The sequence below is a fragment of the Nasonia vitripennis genome (genome assembly GCF_009193385.2).
Source record: "Nasonia vitripennis strain AsymCx chromosome 2 unlocalized genomic scaffold, Nvit_psr_1.1 chr2_random0010, whole genome shotgun sequence".
NCBI classification, from domain to species: Eukaryota; Metazoa; Arthropoda; class Insecta; order Hymenoptera; family Pteromalidae; genus Nasonia; species Nasonia vitripennis.
Window position 1 is genome coordinate 232,223 of NW_022279617.1, and position 20,960 is coordinate 253,182.

General features: G+C 39.8%; 1 protein-coding gene across 11 annotated transcripts in view; it reads left to right on the top strand.

Annotated features, from left to right (window-relative positions):
• LOC100118460 (tyrosine decarboxylase) overlaps positions 1-20,960 on the top strand; it is a 486,598-nt gene that overhangs the window by 119,931 nt on the left and 345,707 nt on the right. For 10 of the 11 annotated variants that reach the window (XM_032601610.1, XM_031925522.1, XM_016986653.3 and 7 more), the window contains one exon: positions 15,139-16,972. The exons of the other annotated variant lie outside the window; for it this stretch is intronic. In XM_032601610.1, the coding sequence (XP_032457501.1) occupies positions 15,214-16,656 (1,443 nt within the window). In that variant the 5' untranslated portion in view covers positions 15,139-15,213 and the 3' untranslated portion in view covers positions 16,657-16,972. Of the gene's footprint in view, positions 1-15,138; positions 16,973-20,960 lie in introns of those variants that run through there. 11 annotated transcript variants of the gene reach the window in all.

Genomic DNA, 20,960 nt, shown 5'->3' on the forward strand with positions numbered 1-20,960 from the left:
AATGCTAAGCGAGAACGAGAAAGCATATGGGAGGAGATCCGAGACAGGCAGGACTCTATGGATAATTGCATTCAACATCCATAAGTCTGTTAAAAGCGATCTATCAGCGATTATGATCCAGGTTAAGCGGCTTAAAAGAGGACAAGTGGCGGTGGAAAAGGGCAAGGAGAGCCTTAGATTGATGCTACGAATAGCGGAAATGTTACCGAACCAGCAGCATATTCAGAAGGATGACAAGGCATCACAGACGATTGAAGCATCAAACACGGTGACGACAAGAACGCTAAATGAGCGTAAGGCAATATCACCAAGCCAGGTACAAGAGCGTCAAGAAAACTACGCTTAAAGAACAAGAAAAGATAAGGAAGTAGCCTCTGTAGAAGTCGCATAAAAAATCCATTCACAGGTGTCTTCGGAAAAAGAGGCAGACCCACCCTGGCAGGAGTTTATTACCAGAAAGGAGAAAAGGGAGAAAAAGAAGAGGAAAAAGGAGATACGCAAAGCACTGGTGCCAAGAACAAAAATGGTACTAGAAAAACACGAGAAAGACTCACCAGTCCTGATGCACTTGTTATAAAAGCTGCTGAAGGAAATTCATACGCTGATATTTTGAGGAAAATAAAAGCGGATCCCAATCTGACGGTGCTTGGTAACAGCGTAAATAAGATACGCGAAACGGTGGCAGAAAAACTTCTTTTGGAGCTACGAAGCACTAAAGAAGTAAAAACGCAGGAACTTCAAGAAGCAGTTAAAGCGGTGCTGATAAAAGAAGCTACAATCAAGAGGCTTTAGCATGAAGTGGTCGTTGAAATAAAAGACTTGGATAGGCTTACCTTTAAACAAGATATTCAAAACGCCCTGAGTAGAGAGTTTTCAAAAGAGAAGGAAGTAGTAAAGGAGACGTCCGTAAAAACCCTCTGGAAAACCTACAGAGATAAGCAGACCGCCATCGTACAGCTGCCTGCCCAGATTTCCCAAAAGGCGATCGCACGGGAAAGGCTCAAAAAAGGTTGAGTTGATTGCAGAATCAGAGAGATAAGTCAAGAGATGCGGCCATCTAGATATAAATGCCTGGGTTTTGGTCATATCGCAAAAAAGTGTTCAGAGTCGTACGACAGAAGTAAATATTGTTTTAAGTGCGGAACGTAAGGACATGCAGCGAAAAGTTGCACAAATAAGCTGAGTTGTATACATGCCTAGCCTAATAAGCCGCAATAAAAAAACTAAAGAACCAACGAAAATGAGTATAGTGCAGTTAAATCTAAACCACTGTAAGACAGCACAGGACCTACTCAACCAGTATGTCCGCAAGAAAGAGATAGACGCAGCTATTATGTGCGAGCAATACGAGGATCTAAAAGAACCATCGTGGAAAATAGACACTACAGGTAAAGCAGCAATCTGGGCATATTATAACGTTGCTTACTGTGAAAAAATGAAGATCCGCAATGAAGGATTTATACGGGCTAAGGTAGCAGGCGTCACTGTTTACAGTCGCTACGCTTCACCTAACGCTCCAATCAAACAGTTCGAACAACTGCTAGATCGGCTTATACAAGACGCTGTAGGAAGGAAACCGATACTGATTGTAGGCGACATTAATGCGTGGGCTGTGGAGTGGGGCAGCATATAGACTAACCACAGAGGTCGAGTACTCCTGGAAGCATTCGCTTTTATGGATTTGATCCTAGTTAACGGAGGATGCGCCGACAAATTTAAAAGAGGAGACGCAGGGTCTATTGTCGACCTGACGTTTATTAGTAGCAGCTTAATTGGCTCAGTTGAATCATAAACAGTAAGTGAGCACTACACACATAGTAATTACTAGGCCATAATAATGGAGGTAGAAACATTAAAACAGGGACCCAGCGCGACTACAACGACCAATAGAGTTAGTTGGAAAACGAAGGATTATGATAAGGAGATGTTCTTGTTAGCACTAGAAGAAATGCAACTGTCTGGAACGTCAAACAGCAAAGCGGAGCAGGTGGCGGTAAATATCACCCGATCATGATTCGCTGCTATGCCTCGAAGAGTCGCATACCGTAGACGACCACTAGTATACTAGTTGAACAAGGAGATTGCAACTGCACGTAGCGAGTGCAACTTGACCAGAAGACGAGAACAGCGGGCGAGGAAGAAATACTATAAAACTGGTAGAGGCCAGGAAATAGTAGATGCCCGCGGACAAGAAATGAAGGACGCTAGAAGGAGTCTTGAGAAGAAGATCCGCGAAAACAAACGACGGTACCTTAAGGAATTACAGGATATTGTTGAACAAGATCCTTGGCGTCAACCGTACAGAATAGTAATGAAGAAGATTAAAAGAAGCCGCGTGCCTCCACCAAAATGCCCAGAACTATTGCACCGAGTACTCTCCACACTGTTCCCCAGGCAACTGAAACTGTCATCGAAAGAGGTTTAAATGAAGAGGCTATCCCACCGATCACGATTGAGGAATTGGTAGCCGCCTGCAGAAGGGTAGGAAACAACAAGGCCCCAGGGTCGAATGGCATTTCAAATATTGCATTAAAGCATGCCATTTACGCTCATATAGGGGTCTTCGTAGATTTATACAATACATGTCTAAAAGAGCGAATATTCCCCACAAACTGAAAGAAACAGCGACAAGTGTTTCTGCCAAAAGAAAAGAAACCACCCCAGGAGTCCTTATCATACAGACCGCTATGCATGCTGGATACCCCAGGCGAGATCCTGGAACGTATTATTTGCGTTACAATGATTATAGCGAAATGCAAATATGGCTTAAGAAAGAAGCGTTCAAGCTTGGACGCAGTTAGTCTAATGATTGACACTGCACAAACAGCGATAGAGGGAAAAAGATGGAAGGGAGGAAAAAAGAAGTATTGCGCCATAGTTACATTAGATTTCAAAAATGCATTCAATTCAATGAGATGGAGTGAAATACACGAGGAACTCTGAAAGCACGATGTGCCCTAATAGAAGAAGGATGATGCCCGACTACTTGAAGGACAGAATCTTATTATATGACACTTAGGACGGTACTTAGACGTATAAAGTTACAGAAGGCGTCCCCCAAGGGTCGGTACTTGGCCCACCGACTTAGAACATCATTTACGACGGGGTACTAAAGCTACAATTACTTGAAGGAGCAACGGTCGTGGGATTCGCTGATGACATAGCAGTAGTGGTAGGAGCGAAACATAAAGAAGAGTTGGCAGACATAGCTGAAGAGTCAACCCGTATAATACACGAATGGCTAACAGAGCCCAGACTGGAACTAGCCAGTCACAAAACGAAAGTTAATTTTATTTCCAGTAGGAACAAGATGAAGGAAATCACACTGACGGTGGATGGACATGAGATCGTTTCTCAACCAACCATCAAATACTTGGGCATCACTGTCGATGCAAGACTAAGTTTTAAACAGCATCTGGAAATAGTCAGTGATAAAGCAGCAAAAGATGGTGCTGCTCTATGACGATTGATGCCAAATGTAGGAGGGCCAACTCAGAAGCGAAGGTTAGCTAGTGTAACCACATCGATTATGCTATACGGAGTCTTAATATGGGCAGATGCGAAGCGGGTGAAATCGTATGCACGAAAGTTGACTACCGTGTATAGGCGAAGTCCACTAAGAGTGGCGTTCGCTAACCGTACGGTATCGGACGATGCTGCCTGCATTATAGCAGGCATGCCACGTATTGACCTTTTTGCGTTGGAAAGTAAGGATGTATTTGAAGCTAGGAGACTATCGAAGGACAAAAGCCAGAAGACGATGGCTGAATGGCAAACAATGTGGGACGCTAGTGGCAAGGGACGATGGACTCATTGCCTCATACCAAGGATAGAAGACTGAATTGGATGAAGATATGGGGAAGTTAACTACTACCTCACGTAGTTTTTGACTAGGCATGGATTTTTCCGGGCGTACCTGCATCGTTTCAAACTAGACGACCATCCGAACTGCCCAATATGTTCGGATGCAACAAAGGATGTTGAGCAGGTCTTTTGCGAGTGCTCACGAAATCAGGAGCGAGAAGAACTTGAGAGTCATCTTAAGATCAATGTAATTCCTGAGTCGATTATGACGGCCATGCTGCAGTAACTATAGCAGACATTCTCAAGAAAGTCATTCTCATAAAGACAGAAGAAGACGAAGAGGCTAAGTACGTATGTGTGTATGTGCGAAGCAGAAAATGAAGGATGACTATAGTGATGACGATTACATCAACTAAAAGCGGACAAAAGCCTTTCGCCTCCCGCAAAGCATTGCCTGATGGTAGTATCGCAGGGTTCAGGGGCATAGAAGATGGAGCTAGGCAGCTTTACCAAGGATTGATAAAGGCAAAGAGGGTGTTCCCTTTTACGGCTCGGTGTGAATCCTACACACGGCTGGCATAAACAAGGTCATGCTATGGTCTTTCTAAGATTTTATCCAATACCTTTTTCTCTGAGAGAGGAACAAAAAAATACACACACACATCCATACATACATTTTCTGAAGACACTTGATTAGAACTTCTAACACACCAAAAAGTATTTTCTAGAAGTTTTGACAGAAATAAAAATTTTACTATCACAAAGCTTCCTCTACGAGGAAGCAATACAGGTCCATGGTCAATTCCAGGCGGTTCAGGTAACTAGAAATGCCTCTAGGACAGCCAGAAAGTTCGAATAAGGCTCGAAGGTTGTCTTCGGTGGTTGCTTCCAGCCTTTGCTACTTTGATAGTGTGATCAGCTCGAGAGACACTTCGGGGTGTTTGATATAGCCAGCAACGCCAAGCTACACCGCCCAGACAGTGCGAATCAGCGCCAAGGTAGTGCTTGCATGATCAAATTGGCAATGATAAATAGTAAATTATGCCTGTCCTCTGATACCAATGCCGTAGAGCTATCAGTAGGAGAAATTAGAATCACAAAACTGATTCAACTCTGAAAACAGATCACACAATCACATAGTTACTGATTCCACTATACATAACACAATAAATATTCGTTTTAAAAATGATGAACATTAGAACACAGCGATACTTTTTGTGGATCTGTGTGATGGTGAATCGTCACCTAGACAGCATTTAAAAAAATTATATTAGAACTACAGTAGAATCAGCAGGAGCAGCAGCAGGAGTAGTCACAAAAAACAAAAGATAACCTCCAATCAAAAACTTGAGTTTCTTACTGGAGTTAAGTATCTTCTCATATTGCAGCAGTCTTTGATGGACTGACACTCACACATCGCATCATTCGGTGCCATTCCATGTGCATCACTTTTGAATACTTTTTGCACTGTCTTACAAAGCAAGAACCGCGAGCAGTAGATCCGCGAGCGGGATCGCGGTGAGCATAAGTATCTTGAAAACACATACATGCACCATAGCAGCACTTTTGTTCTGATTTTTATACTAGTTATAACACTGCTGCATCATGCTGTTGTTGCCGTTTTTCACTACGCACTTATATATTACTTATAATATCGCCGAAAAGATGAACAGAGCAAAACATTGCGGTTAGCGGAAGCCGGGAGGCTGCTTTAAAACGTCAAAACACAAACGGCAGACGGCTGCGTGGGCATATCACTAACCGGTCGCCAGATCGATGTGCACAATGTATGCGCAGTGGTCGAACTCGCTGCCTCGCTTCGACAAAGCCAAATAATAGTTGTTAAGCGTGACGTCACAATTAACATATAAACCAATGTATTTTCCACCAATAGGATAGTTCCTACTTTGGACATCTTATGAAATTTCGCGTGTATTTGTGCGTCACTTGTGGCTTAAGGGGCACAACACCTTTAAATTCTGAAAAAAAGAATTATGAGTAAAAATGACAAAATTAAAGTGAATCATTTGGAATATTTTTAGTGATATTTAGTATAAATACATTTAACTTTACCGTGCTTAAACCTTAATTATCCCAGCTGCCCATTGTTGTACTCTGTACAATGTTTTGTGAATTTTTACACTGTCCGTAGGATACATGTTAAAATCAGGAATGTCTATTCCAAAATCAACAATATTGAAAATCATGAGTCAAAAACTAAAATGATTAAAAAACATTCAAGCTATGCATGGCCAACATATTTTTTTATTGTATACAAAAGAGATAAAACATTAATGTTTTTCAATTGATTTTTTTTCTCAATAATTAGGTAACAAACGTCAGACAGCATGCGCAAAGCCCGAGCGTCAGCGGTCGTGCTTTAGAAGCAAAACGCGAATCGTTTTGCGTGTCTTGCATGGGGAAGCAATGCAAGGCTGCAAGCCACCGCGGCAGCTAGGTTGCATCAAGTTAGTCTCAAAATACTCATAATACTATGAGCAATTAAGAAATAAAATTAAAAAGTTTTCGGCGAAGAATCAGTAGTGATCCTGTTTAATTAAATTTTCTTAACTATTTCTAGCAGGGAATCGATTTCTTATTCAAAATACTCACGATCTCTTACAAAAAATGTGCAGAGTTCTGTGCATAGATCTCTTTGCCTTTTCCGACCTGTTTTGATTTATTTTGGGTCATCTGAGAAAGTCGGCTTTAATGAGGTTGTAAGTATAATCGTATTAAAATGGAGTTACCGATGTATAGACTGTAATCGGTTTTTAATATGATGGGTTGCTATATGCATTAAAGCGTTTTACGGTTATTGCCCGATTAAAAAATCTGAGGTGAGATCTCACGCCAAAATTTTTTTGTTTTTTATGTGTTTCAAACCATTGAAGTCAAAGGGTTGCTTTTTAAAAAAATTCGAACTTAAAAGATTATCACAAATTTTAACTCAAAAAAAAAATAGAGTCCAATTTTTCAAATATTTTCTAAATTTGAATTTTTAAAAAAAAGTTACCAATCGACTGAGCATGGTTTAAACGCGCAACAAGAAATAGTTCGATGATATTTTGGCGTGAGATCTCACCTGAGATCCCATTTGAGATCTCACGTGAGATTTTTTAATAGGGCAGAATACGTCGGTTTTATTGTTATGATATACAAAATCTTAACTTGATGGATAATTGATATAAATAACTTGATACTTAATCTTAACTTGATAATCTTATTTATCTGCGCATAGATCTCTGAAGATTTTTCTCTATAGTTCTCTGCACAGATCACTGCACAAAATTTGGATCTACACCTTTCAATTTCAAGAAAATTTCAAGATAGCAAAAAAATAATACAATGAGTGCCTCTATAGGTAGAATCGAATAGAACAGAATATAATTTATTTTCGAGAAACTCAAAAAATTTACATGTTATACATAGTCTAATAATTGCTGGTCATCGCAGCGGTTATCATTTATCATATTTTCATACATTTCAGGTATACTTTTAGTTCTTTAGATAATAACCACTAGTCAGCTGATCTTATCTCACCTGCTGAACTTTAATGCTTGATGCTTGAAATATATAAAACTGATTTCACTACATTTATTAACGTATATTTATGCCCTGGTAGAAATCCTTACTAACGGTAAACTGTTGGCCAAAATGACTTTTTTAGCAGGTTCGTTGGCCAACCATAATCAACTGTTGGATTATTTTCTGCCAAAGTGGAGACCAAACTTATAGTTGCCAAAATTTTACCTTGTGAAATGTATTTTTCAAACTGATTTCATACCCGTTTAATGCGTTTAATTAAAGTTCAGAATTACTACGACTTTTTGAGAGCCTTATTATCTTGCGATGCTTACTCTGTGTTTCAGCTCTTTGCAACTACGATTCGTTTCGTAAAAGGCAGCGACGCTTAGCGGACACCTCTCTTACTCTTTTTCATAAAATGCATTTAGGTTAAATAGCAAATTTAAAGTATAATAAGATAGCGCTGCTCCCCGACGGCACAGTGTATAAAAACTTACACTTGCCATCGGGGCGCCACCGCGCCCCTTGAAAAAATCTTTTATCTTGCTTGCTCTGAACGTAACACTATGCCTAATAATTATAAAAAATACATATAGATTATAAAAATGTAAATCATTAACTCAATGATATATGGTTACTGCATCACAGAATCGACTTCTTAAACATATATTGAACAAGATACTTTTACTGAATTATAATTTATGCATTGTATACAATAATTAAATTCTAATTAGATTATACATAGCAAATTATAACAAATTATAGCAAATCATAAAAAACAATCATTATTTCATTGAAAAATTAATAATAATAATATTAAAAATTAATTATAAATTATCCAACATGGCGCAGGGACGCGTGCCTCCTGATAAGCATCCCGCGTTTTTTGAGTGTCATACTGGAAAACGAGTTGAAACTGCAGTGTGCATCATCTGTGATAAAGCATTCCATATCAACTGTCTCCACCACAGTTCTAAAAAACACAAATACTTGGAAAAACATCTGATAATTTGTCCTGAGCACAGTGACAAGAACATAACCTCGAAAATTGATGAGAAGAACCTGCATGTTTCAACAAGGATTTTAATTGCCCAGATCAAATCTAAGACGTCAGAGGAAATAAAAAAAGAATTATTAGTTGAAATGGAAGATTCAACTCAAAGTGACAGTGAAGTGCAAAGTTTGAAAATGGAGGTCAATCTATTGAAAAGACTGGTTACTAAACTGAAGGAGAAAAATGATCTCCTAAAAGAAAAATTATAAAGAAATTTGAATCAAACAGTTTTCAAGTCTTTCTCGTACAAAGATGCGGTTAAACAAACTAATCATTTGCAAAAAAGTACCTAAGATCACAGCTCAGAAAAATGAAAAAAGTGAGATTCATGTTAAACAGTCGGTGCAAGATTGTTTAAATGCACAGAAAGGTAAACAAACTAAAAACATTTTCATAAACAAGTAAGACGAAGTGATAATTACTTGTATAAGTGAAGATAGTGTAACATTAACAGAAAGTGTGTTCAAAGAAAAATTAAATGGCCACTGCAATGTAACAAAAAGTGAACTTAATAACCCGAAGTTGAAAATTGTTGGTATTGATAATTACACAAAAATGAATCTAGAGAAAATTGAGATGGATATAAATACGAGAAATTTCAGTGATTTCTCAAGAAAAGGGAAAGTGTTTCATATGTACATAAGCAAATACAGTAAACTAAGCACTGTGTTAATGGAAGTCCCTGATGAGATATATAAGTATGTAAGAGATAATAAGAATAAAGTGTTTGTAGGATACTAAAACTGTAGAACCTACGATTTAATAAACATTGGTCCTTGCAATAAGTGTGGCAGGTTTGGACACAGTGAAAATAAGTGCATAAATGAAGTTGTATGTCTGATATGTGCTGAAAGACATAAAACAAGTGATTGTACTAGTGAAACCGCTAAGTGCGTTAACTGTGTATTTAGTAATGCCAAATACTTTTTAAAGCTAGATGTCAATCACGCCCCATATGACTATAACCTCTGTAGCATACTCAAAAAAGAAATTGGAAAGTTCATCGACTCAATGGACTATCCACTAAGTCCTGTAATACCATCACTCGACACAATCTACAATAGCAGGAAAACACCTCTAAGGCAACATGTACCGACACATGATAACAAGGGCCCGGGAATTTTAAATTCACTGCAATCACATGGAGAACAAAATACTCCAAAACAACCGAAACAAAACAAACCACAGAATAACAGGACTCTCACAAGGCAAGCGCTTCAAAGACAGAAACAACAACAAGATACGTATACTACTACACCGGCGTTAAACAAAGAAAAGAAACACAAGAAAATAAAATAAGTAAATATGGATTCATTTGATTTCATAGATATGATCCAAAAAGATTCATTTCAAAATGAAAGATCATGCAGTAGTGTTGATAGTTTTAATAAAATCAGTAGTAATAAAAATAACACGATCATGCATATAAATGTAAGAAGCATGAATGCTAATTTTAACAAAGTAAAATTACTAATTTGTAGTTTAATTACCAAGCCAGTTATTGTTATCTGCACTGAAACTTTCCAAAAGACTAATTATAAGATATATGAATTGAAAGGATCTGGCTATAAATACAAGTGTTACTATAATAACCGCTCGATAAACAAAATTATGGCGTAATGGTCATTGTAAATATTAATTTAGAACAAAACACTAAACTAAATAACGAATGTAATCTTGAGGTGACAGCGGTTTATAGGTCACACGGAATACCAAAGTCCGAATTTATTACAGTATTGTCCATGCTTGTAATAAAATTGGCATCTTCAAAAAGTCGGCGAATTTGTGGACCATCAAAAATACCCTCTTTCAACTTAGCATCACTTATTGCGGGAAACTTTTCTTGCAAGTACCGAAAACAGTCTTTCTCTTTATCCAAAGCTTTAACATACTGCTTCATAAGTCCTAGTTTAATATACAGTGGTGGTAGCAGATATTTTGAAGGTTCTATCAATGGTTTGTGTAGAATGTTCTTCGATCCTGGAATATTGATCGATCCTGGAAAGTTAGTTCTCTTTTCCCATTCGTTCTTGACCTAGTGATTTATCCTGTCTCTACTATCCCATAAATACAAAAAGCAGGGATTTTTGGTATAACCAGATTGTTGGCCTAGAAGCAGAGTAGCAATTGTCAGATCACCACAAACTTGCCATTGGCGTTCTGAGTACTTTATCTTATCCAATACTATCTTTAAGTTTTCGTAAGTATCTTTTAACTTTGTTGAGTGGGCTATTGGAATTGGTGCAAATGCATTACCATTATGGAGAAGAACGGCTTTCAGACTTCGTTTTGACGAATCAATAAAGAGTCTCCATTCTTCATCTTCATATACATTTGGTTTTAATTCGTGCACCAATCCTTTAACATCTGAACAATATACCAGTGAATTTTCTGTATCATTTGTAAAAAAATTCCTAAACTTCATCTCTCTATTACGATAAAAGTAAGTAGTTGTTCCATTTGCCAACAAGTGTTTCCTCTTAAGTGCTGCCGCTAAATATTCAGCTCCATCTTTAGGTAAACCTAAATCTCTTACAAGATCATTCAATTCTTTTTGAGTAAAGGTTTGAGGAGCTATCCTCTCACCAGTTGGCAGGAATTCATCATCCTCAGAACTTTCTTTATCATAGGATTCATTTACTTGCATTACTTCATCCTCACTACATGGGTCGACATTCATGGATCTAGAAGCCTCTGTTTTGTCTAAGTGTATCATTCTTTCTGGTTTTACTACTGAAGAAACGTTGGCATATGAAATTGAAGCTTTGGTGGCAGCCGTAAAACCACTGGTCTTCGTCATGCAAAAATAGCAATCTTCTCGAGACGATGGTGTAGACCACATCATGGGTTTCGAAAATTGTAAATGCTTCCGTTCATTAGATTTTTCCCACTTCCATAGCATTGTGTTGCAACGACCACAAACTTTGTTAGGCATACACCCTTCGCTCTGTTTCGTAATGTTTATACCAAAGCATTTGCTGTAAAGAGATTTCAACTTTTCAGTTAAAGGTTTGCGATATTTTGCAAGTACAAATTCGAATGAATCTCGATCTTTGTTACAAGTATGTATCTGATTTCTTGTAGCATTATACTCTAAAGAAGCCAAGTTACCCACTAATGTAGAGCTGCGGTCGCTGGATGACAACGATTGCGGGTCCGCTTTCTCACCCTGACCAGTCGCCGATACTGGGATATCCCTCCCCAGCATCGTAAAGCACTTGCTTGTACTTGCCAGGACGGCACGATAGCCGTTAATCAGGGCTCCGCCAGATTGCTCTATTGCCACCGACACCTCGTGGAGGTGCCATGTTCGCAAGTACAAGCAAAAGAATATATTCATATGCTAACGTTTCTTCAGTAGTAAAACTATCCATGAATGTCGACCCATGTAGTGAGGATGAAATAATGAAAGTAGATGAATCCTATGATAAAGAAAGTTCTGAGGATGATGAATTCCTGCCAGCTGGTGAGAAGATAGCTCCTCAAACCTTTACTCAAAAAGAATTGAATGATCTTGTAAGAGATTTAGGTTTACCTAAAGATGGAGCTGAATATTTAGCGGCAGCACTTAAGAGGAAACACTTGTTGGCAAATGGAACAACTACTTACTTTTATCGTAATAGAGAGATGAAGTTTAGGAATTTTTTTACAAATGATACAGAAAATTCACTGGTATATTGTTCAGATGTTAAAGGATTGGTGCACGAATTAAAACCAAATGTATATGAAGATGAAGAATGGAGACTCTTTATTGATTCGTCAAAACGAAGTCTGAAAGCCGTTCTTCTCCATAATGGTAATGCATTTGCACCAATTCCAATAGCCCACTCAACAAAGTTAAAAGATACTTACGAAAACTTAAAGATAGTATTGGATAAGATAAAGTACTCAGAACGCCAATGGCAAGTTTGTGGTGATCTGACAATTGCTACTCTGCTTCTAGGCCAACAATCTGGTTATACCAAAAATCCCTGCTTTTTGTATTTATGGGATAGTAGAGACAGGATAAATCACTAGGTCAAGAACGAATGGGAAAAGAGAACTAACTTTCCAGGATCGATCAATATTCCAGGATCGAAGAACATTCTACACAAACCATTGATAGAACCTTCAAAATATCTGCTACCACCACTGTATATTAAACTAGGACTTATGAAGCAGTATGTTAAAGCTTTGGATAAAGAGAAAGACTGTTTTCGGTACTTGCAAGAAAAGTTTCCCGCAATAAGTGATGCTAAGTTGAAAGAGGGTATTTTTGATGGTCCACAAATTCGCCGACTTTTTGAAGATGCCAATTTTATTACAAGCATGGACAATACTGAAGAAGCAGCTTGGCAAAGTTTGAAAAATGTTTCTTAAAACTTTTTAGGAAATACGAAACGTGAGGATGACGAGAATAAGTTGACGAGTTACTAGAAAATTACAAAAACTTGGGTTGTTTAATGAACTTAAAATTGCACTTCTTACACTCTCACCTCGACTACTTTCCTGAAAATCTAGGAGATTACAGTGAAGGACAAGGTGAACGATTCTATCAAGATATAAGTGAAATAGAGAATCGGTATCAGGGAAGATGGGATGTCAACATGATGGCGGATTTTTGCTGGATGTTACAGAGAGACGAAAAAACGAACAACTAAAAGAGAAATAGAAATCTATTACATAGATCGTTTGAAGAAAAAAGAGTACGTTACAAAAGAAGAAGAACAGTGTAAGAGCAGCATTTCTTACATATTTTTCCATCTCTATCATAAGCACTCAATGAAAACTAAATGAAAAAAATTTATCATTTTCTTTATGCAATCACAGTCGCATATGTACAGTTTATGCGAAATCTGTAGTTAAAAGGAAAACGAACACCTAACTCGTATTAGGCACATTTAAATGAACAAAAATCATGTATAATACACTCACAAGAAAACTTTTTAACATTTACCGACGTCTACAAATGCGATTTTCAGCAATTTTTCACGGTTTTTCGCTATTTGCCCAAAATTCTGGGGGCGTACGGGCAAAACGGACACCGAATTCGGATTCAGCGCGTAAAAATACATAGGGATATATGGGTCTAGTCAAAAGTACTCCCCACTTTTTTTTCTTTGTGTGCCGGTGTTTTTCTTTTTAATTTATAACAAATCACTTATCTATTAATTCCATTGAAGTACTTTTTTAAAGACCGGATACGCATACACGGAACTCTCGTGCAATTTAACAAATTATATACATACACGCATATATATCACTAATAATTAGAGAAAAATAATTACTGTTAAACAATATTATTATGCACCAATAATATATGCAATACAATTGACAATTTAAAATTGAAAAGTTAAAACAAACAAAATCTAAAATGCTAACTAAATATGGAGTGCAAACTTCAATATTAAAATTGGACAAACGATTCGAATTATAAACTACATAAATATAACTATAGAATAACAGTATACCAGTACAACAGAATAACTATAGGATAACACTATTAGTAATCAAAGGCAACTTCACTCCTTACACAGTTTGCTAGCACGACGCCATAGCTTTTATGGAAAATCTGAAAATTATGAATTTGCTAAAATACATTAGCTTATACTTTTCACGCAGAAAATGATATAATGTGCTCCATAAATATAAATCTTATTTAACCTTAGTAACAGAATTAAGAACCATTAAGATAAGAACACATCTATTCAAGAGAGAGAGCACACAGTGGCGTTATCGCAACAGTTTAGTCTGTTTCCTTAGCTGGAATAATGCTATTGCGAAAAAAGTCCTGTTGATTATTATATTCTAATCGTATCATTAATTTATAAATTTTATATGTTATTATCATTACAATCCCCAAAATATTTTATACACAAATCAATTGTTATTAAAATTGAACATGATTTTTTGCTGCAACAGATCAATAAAACTATTCGAATGAAACTAAATAGTCTTATTTAGATTATGCAATTGACGAATCTGTAAAATTGATCTGTTTCATAAGAATACGAATTTTTTCTGGTCAGTATATTGAAAATACTATCAGGTAACACAACCTGTAATAAGAACAGGAAAAAAAGACGATGTTTCCTCTTATCGTCAAGTCTTACCCCATTACAGTTTAATGAATATATCAACAATGTTTGAATATCTGCATACTATAAATAAATAAAATATAAAAAAAATAAATACTTTGTGTGGATGTGTGTCTATATGTGTGCATGTATGTGTGTTTATCAGCGAACCTTTAAATATCGGCGAGTGCATAATGTGAAATGCAAAGCATTTCGCTTTTAGCGATGTTTTGTTGCCCGCATATGGGGCATATGGTCCCAGTTTATTGTGCTTTTAACTTTACACAGTGTATAACATTTATTCTATAAAGCGTGCAGAGATAGTAAAAAAATAATTTTCGCACGCAATACCGTGTAATGAAACAAATTTTGCACACGCCGTTTGGAATGATTTTTTAAAAAATGGTATTAATTAATTTTTTCTTCATATTTATACATTATTTTTTACGCCAGCAGTATATATTGTTCGATATACGTGCCAAAATTGATTCTACTCTCGCATGATCGACTTGATTAACACTCTTATAGAATTAACCTTTTTGCATCTCTATTACAGTATATTATTTCGAAAACGTTTAATTTATTCTATATTTGTTGTGAATAACCCAGAAATTACTATTGTTGATAATAAATTATTAATCTAAGTAAAGATATTGAAGTTAAAAATGCATAAATATGTTTATGATTTGGTTTCAGATAACTCACTGGCAACATCCGCGCTTCCACGCTTATTTTCCTTCAGGAAACTCATTTCCTTCAATTCTTGGAGATATGCTGTCGGATGCAATTGGCTGCATTGGTTTTTCTTGGGCAGCCTCGCCTGCCTGCACGGAACTCGAAACAATTGTTTTGGATTGGTATGCAAAAGCTATTGCATTACCAACAGATTTTCTATCTGATAGTAGTCTCAACAACTCTGAATCCAGTCTGAGCGGTGGAGGTGTGATTCAAGGTTCTGCCTCCGAATGCGTCCTTGTTACGATGCTAGCTGCACGAAGTCAAGCGATTCGGAGTATGAAGGAACAAGATCCATGGACCGAAGATTCAGCATTCTTACCTCGGCTTGTTGCTTATTGTTCGACGGAATCACATTCATGCGTTGAAAAAGCTGCAATGATTAGCCTGGTAAAATTACGCATTCTTGAGCCGGATGACAAATGTTGTCTGCGTGGTGAGATTCTTGAGACTGCAATTAGCGAGGATCTTGCTCACGGACTTGTCCCTTTTTATGTGGCCACAAGTCTCGGATCAACTGGATGCTGTGCATTTGACAACCTTCTTGAAATCGGACCCATTTGTAAGAAGTTTCCTGGTACATGGCTTCACGTCGACGGAGCCTATGCTGGCAATGCATTCATTTGTCCAGAAATGCGACACTTAATGTCAGGCATCGAGTATGCTGATTCATTTAATACGAATCCAAACAAGTGGCTTCTCGTTAATTTCGATTGTTCTTGTCTATGGGTACGTGACCGTCTACAATTGACCTCAGCCCTAGCAGTTGATCCTCTTTACCTGCAGCATGCTAACTCGGCTGAATCGATAGATTACCGTCATTGGGGTATACCTCTTAGTCGACGATTCCGCGCCCTTAAGTTATGGTTTGTTATGCGTTGCTATGGAATTAGTGGTCTACAAAATTATATTCGCAATCATATCAGACTAGCGCAACGTTTTGAAGCAAAACTACTAAACGATCTACGTTTTGAATTACTAAATAAAGTGCATGCTGGTTTAGTTTGTTTTCGACTACGTGGAAGTGATGAGCTCAATCAAGAGCTGCTTGCAAATATTAATGCATCTGGCAGATTACATATGATACCTGCTCGAGTTCGCGGAAAGTATACTTTACGCTTCTGTGTTGTTCATGAGCATGCAAGTGAAGAACAAATAGACTTAGCATTTAAAACCATCTTAGAGCAAGTAGCAGAGTTGCTTTCTAGCCCGCGTGAGACTCAACCACTAGAGCAACATTTATCTGTTGGTAAGAGTCCAAAAAGCCCAACTCCGCTGGACAAAAAGCTTGTCCGAAAATTCAGTTTTACACGCAGTGTGACGCGTGATGCTTATAAACGGTCGCGTTCAAAAACAAGTTTGCACGATGGCGCAACGCCTATTACAGTCTTAGAAGAGTCATCGCGGCCCCGCACTTCACCAACTCATTCAGTTGTTGATACCATTGACGAAGATGGAGTGTTTTGTGATGAGCGGTAGACCGTGCTGCAGCTCGCGGTTCCTAAAAAGCGGGATCAACTACTCTCGTTGCCGTGAGCAAAAAATTCTGCAATCAGTTATTTATGCGATAAATGCAAAACATGCAATCTTATCATTATTATAATTCAAGAAAATTGCAATTATAAACTTTTGTGGAGTAATTATATTAAAGGCCGTTGTTTGAAATTTGAACAGATATAGAGCAACACTAAATTTGTATAATTTGATCAATACATGAATCGAAAAAATGACCTGGACATGACTAAATGAAAAATTTAAGCATTTTTGTTAAATAAAAGATAGACTATTCACATAATATGTGTTGTTTATTTGAAACTAAGATAACATATGTCTCTCTCTCTCTCTACCTCTCTCTCTCTCTCTCTCTCTGGTGAGCCGCTTTGACAGCTTTTCATTCTGCTCCTACTTTCGCACTGCTTTTCTGCCGCTTCTTGCCTTCGGGCCCTCTTTTGTTGTAGATTGTTGCACGCTCTTTTTTGCAACCTTTACGACGACATATAAATCGCTGAAGGTTGCAATTTATTTTCAACATCTTTTCTGCACAAACTTTCTGCACGGCTTCTAACCTCAAAATCTACAAAATCTTGGTTTTCCCGCTCGCACGGCGTCTCTCTCCGCTCCTAATCAACATCGAGGAGACATCTACCGCATCGAGGGAGAACTTCTAAGGCGTCTGCACATTGTTTGAGGTCGGTGCTTTCTCGCTCTTTACACTAACGCTCCATCTAGCCGTAAGAGTTATAACACCGACTCTACCACTCCGTCGACAACTTAACATCACATCACGAATTTCTGCTCTGCCGACTGCCAGTAAGTTATCGACGAAAATGAGTGAGAACGGCGAAAAGAGCGGGGAAGTGCCTTTTCGGCAATGCGGCAGCTGTAAACAGCATATTCAGCACAAGGAGCCGAAAAGGTGTGCTTTTTGCAAGCTCCATTACCACGTCAAATGTCTGAACACCATCAACATCAAGACAGTCGTGGTAAACGATAGGCAGTTTATAGCCTGTCCTCCCTGTGCGGACGCCAAGGGTGCCAAAGCGGGGCCCAGGTCAACATCGGCGGCGGGGGTGACTGCGACAACAGCGGCTAAGACCACCCCAAAACAACCGGGGATGAAGAAGACGAGATCGGCACCACCATCAGCCAACACTTCACGAAGTACTTCACCAGCTCGCGCCAACCATCGGAGCTACATTGAAGGACATTCGTGAAGCTCTCGATGACATCCGCAATGCTCATGCGGAAGCCATCCAGACACAAAACATCGTGTCGGAGAGGATCTCGAGAATTGAGCAACGTCTTAGCCCGCTGGAGAAGCGCCTAAAGGCCCTCGATGAGCTGCCTGCACTCAAGACTCGCATACTTAATGCTGAGTCCACCATCACCGAGTTGCAGGCATAAGTCCAAGATCTCTCATCGAGGAGCCCAGCATTGCATCAGGACAACAACAACAACAGCAACAACAGCAGCAGCGCTGCAGAAATTAGCAGCCTCCGCAGTGAGCTTGCTGAGGTCAAACGACGGCAGGAGCAGACCTCAAATAGTGTTGTTGTTATCACGGGCTTGCACTACACCCGTGAGACCTCGCTGCATCTTCTCGCGTTTGCAGTCATAAACGCACTTGACCCTACGGTCCTGCGGAGAGATATTGCATCCGTCAGGGTCATGGGTAGGCTCGATGCACCCCGGAACACCGCCAGGAGTGACGGCAGATTGCCACCACTGGCCGTCACCCTCTCGTCGAGTGCACTAGCACGAGCAATCGTCGTTGCCAAAGCTCGTAAACGCAAGCTCCACACCAACGAGCTGGACGCAACCGTGATGGAGGAGGCCAAAGCTCTGAGCCCTGACCACCAAGGGCTCATAAACATCAATGAACTACTCCCCACCGACGTCCACAAGCTGCGTTCACGGGCTAGGCTGGAAGCCAAGAGGAGGCAGGGCTGCCGAACGTTCGTCAGGGACGGGAGACTGTTCGTCCGCTGCAACGATGACAACGAGCGTGCCACCGTCATTACCACCGACGCCGAGCTGGATAATTTTTTAGCTCGGATCCCGCTCGCCGTAAACATCACTCCACAATGAAGCTGCCACACATACATTTCATCCCACCACGTCCGCCATCAAGCTCATCCGCCGTGTCTTCATCGGGTTCTAAGGTATCTCTGTCTGAAGGTCTAAGGGTCTGTCATTTTAATGCGAACTCTCTCACGGGTCACATTGAGATGATCAGGCTCTTTTTATCCACTCGCTCTTTATTCCACGTAATAGCTGTTACTGAGACCTGGCTAAGCGAGAAGGTGACATCCAGCCCTTCGCTGGATGATTACCTGCTCTACAGACGAGACAGAAACAGAAACGGTGGAGGTGTGGCCCTCTATATACACAAATCTCTGACGGTTAGTGTTATTTCAACATCCAACGGTGAATGGTCCGGTAAGCCAGGCAAGCCTGAATACCTCTTTTGTGAGATATCGGCCAAGGGAGTTTCTCCCATCTTCGTGGGGGTTGTGTATCGTCCACCTCATGCTCCTTTTTTCCAAGGCTCTAACTTTATTAACGAACTAACAACTCACATGCACAACTACTCCACGAAGGTTATAATGGGGGACTTTAACTCTGACCAATTATCCTCATCTGAAGATGCCAATTTCATCAGGGCCTTCATTGATGAGAACTACCTTTCGTCCGTTCCCTATGGTGCCACACACCATAAACAGGGTTCTGACATCTGGCTTGATCTGTGCCTAATCGACGAGCAGGATCGCCTGCAGTCATACTGGAAGACAGACGCACCTTTCATCAACGGACACGACCTTATCACGGCCACTCTCGACGTACAGATTCCACGCTACGTACCAAATACATACTCATACAGAAACTTTAAAGGAATCAGCGCTGAGAAGCTGAGAGACTTTCTTAGCGAATGTGACTGGTCATCTCTCACCACCTCATCACTTGACGACTGCATATCTTTACTCAACGCTAACCTCACTAACGCCATCAACCACCTCGCTCCATTGCGGACTGTGACTCCAGGACGACAACGTCACCCGTGGTACACTGCGGCTCTTCGTGGCCTTGTATCCGAGAGCAATAGACTTTACAGGCGTTTCAGGGACTCCAGGCTCGAATCAGATCGACGCGTTTACAGATTAGCTAGAGACTATGCTCACAAACAAGTCGAGGAGGCCAGGCTGAATTATTACTATTCACGCCTGTCCACCTTGACTGATATTGCTGAGATCTGGAAAGAGCTGGAGAAACTTGGAATTTCTGCCACAAAGGCCCCCTTACCATCTAGATTCACCACAGATGAACTCAACACGCATTTCAGCGCGATCTCAAATGATCCGCTGGCTCCTGCTGTTGAGGATTATCTTGTTACCCTGGAAAGTCTTGACCTCCCGGAACATTTCGAATTCAAAACTATAACGGAATCGGACGTGTTGGCTGCGGTGTCGCACTTTGACACTCAGGCCAGGGGGAGCGACGGCATCCCACAGGTTGTCATCTCAAAAGCTTTGCCGTTTCTTACTCCCTTACTAAGTCATATTTTCAACCTGTCCCTTAGCGAACCCTGCTTCCCATCTGCCTGGAAAATGTCACTTGTGCGCGCACTCAACAAAGTCAGCTCACCAACAGCCCTGACTGATTACCGTCCGATTTCACTTCTCTGCTTTCTTTCCAAGGCTCTGGAGTGGCTAGTGCACAGGCAAGTCTCAGAATACCTTGAATCAAGGCTATTACTAGATAACCTTCAAACAGGCTTCCGCACTGGTCACAGCACTCAGTCTGGCCTAATTAAGCTAACTGATGATGCCAGAGCTGGGATAAACAAAAAGAAAGTAACACTACTCCTTCTCTTTGACTTTAGCAAGGCGTTTGACACTGTGTGTCACGTCAGGCTCCTGAGAAAGCTATCCACCTTCGGCTTCTCAAAGCAAGTCATCCGCTGGTTTGCCTCCTACCTCTCTGGTAGAGAGCAGGCCGTCGTTGGTGACAATAACGAACGTTCTTCTCCTCGGCGTCTCAAAATCGGCGTCCCGCAGGGGTCCGTTCTGGGTCCACTGCTGTTTGCATTGTACATCAATGACATCGGTTTCTGCCTTGATACCGATGTTTTCCATCTCATCTACGCGGATGACTTGCAAATTTACAGTCAATGCCACCTCGAAGAGCTCGATTCTTTATCAAACAAGATGAGTGCCAATGCTGAGAGGATTACTGGTTGGGCTGCACAGAATAAGCTAAAACTTAATGTTGCTAAAACTAAAGCA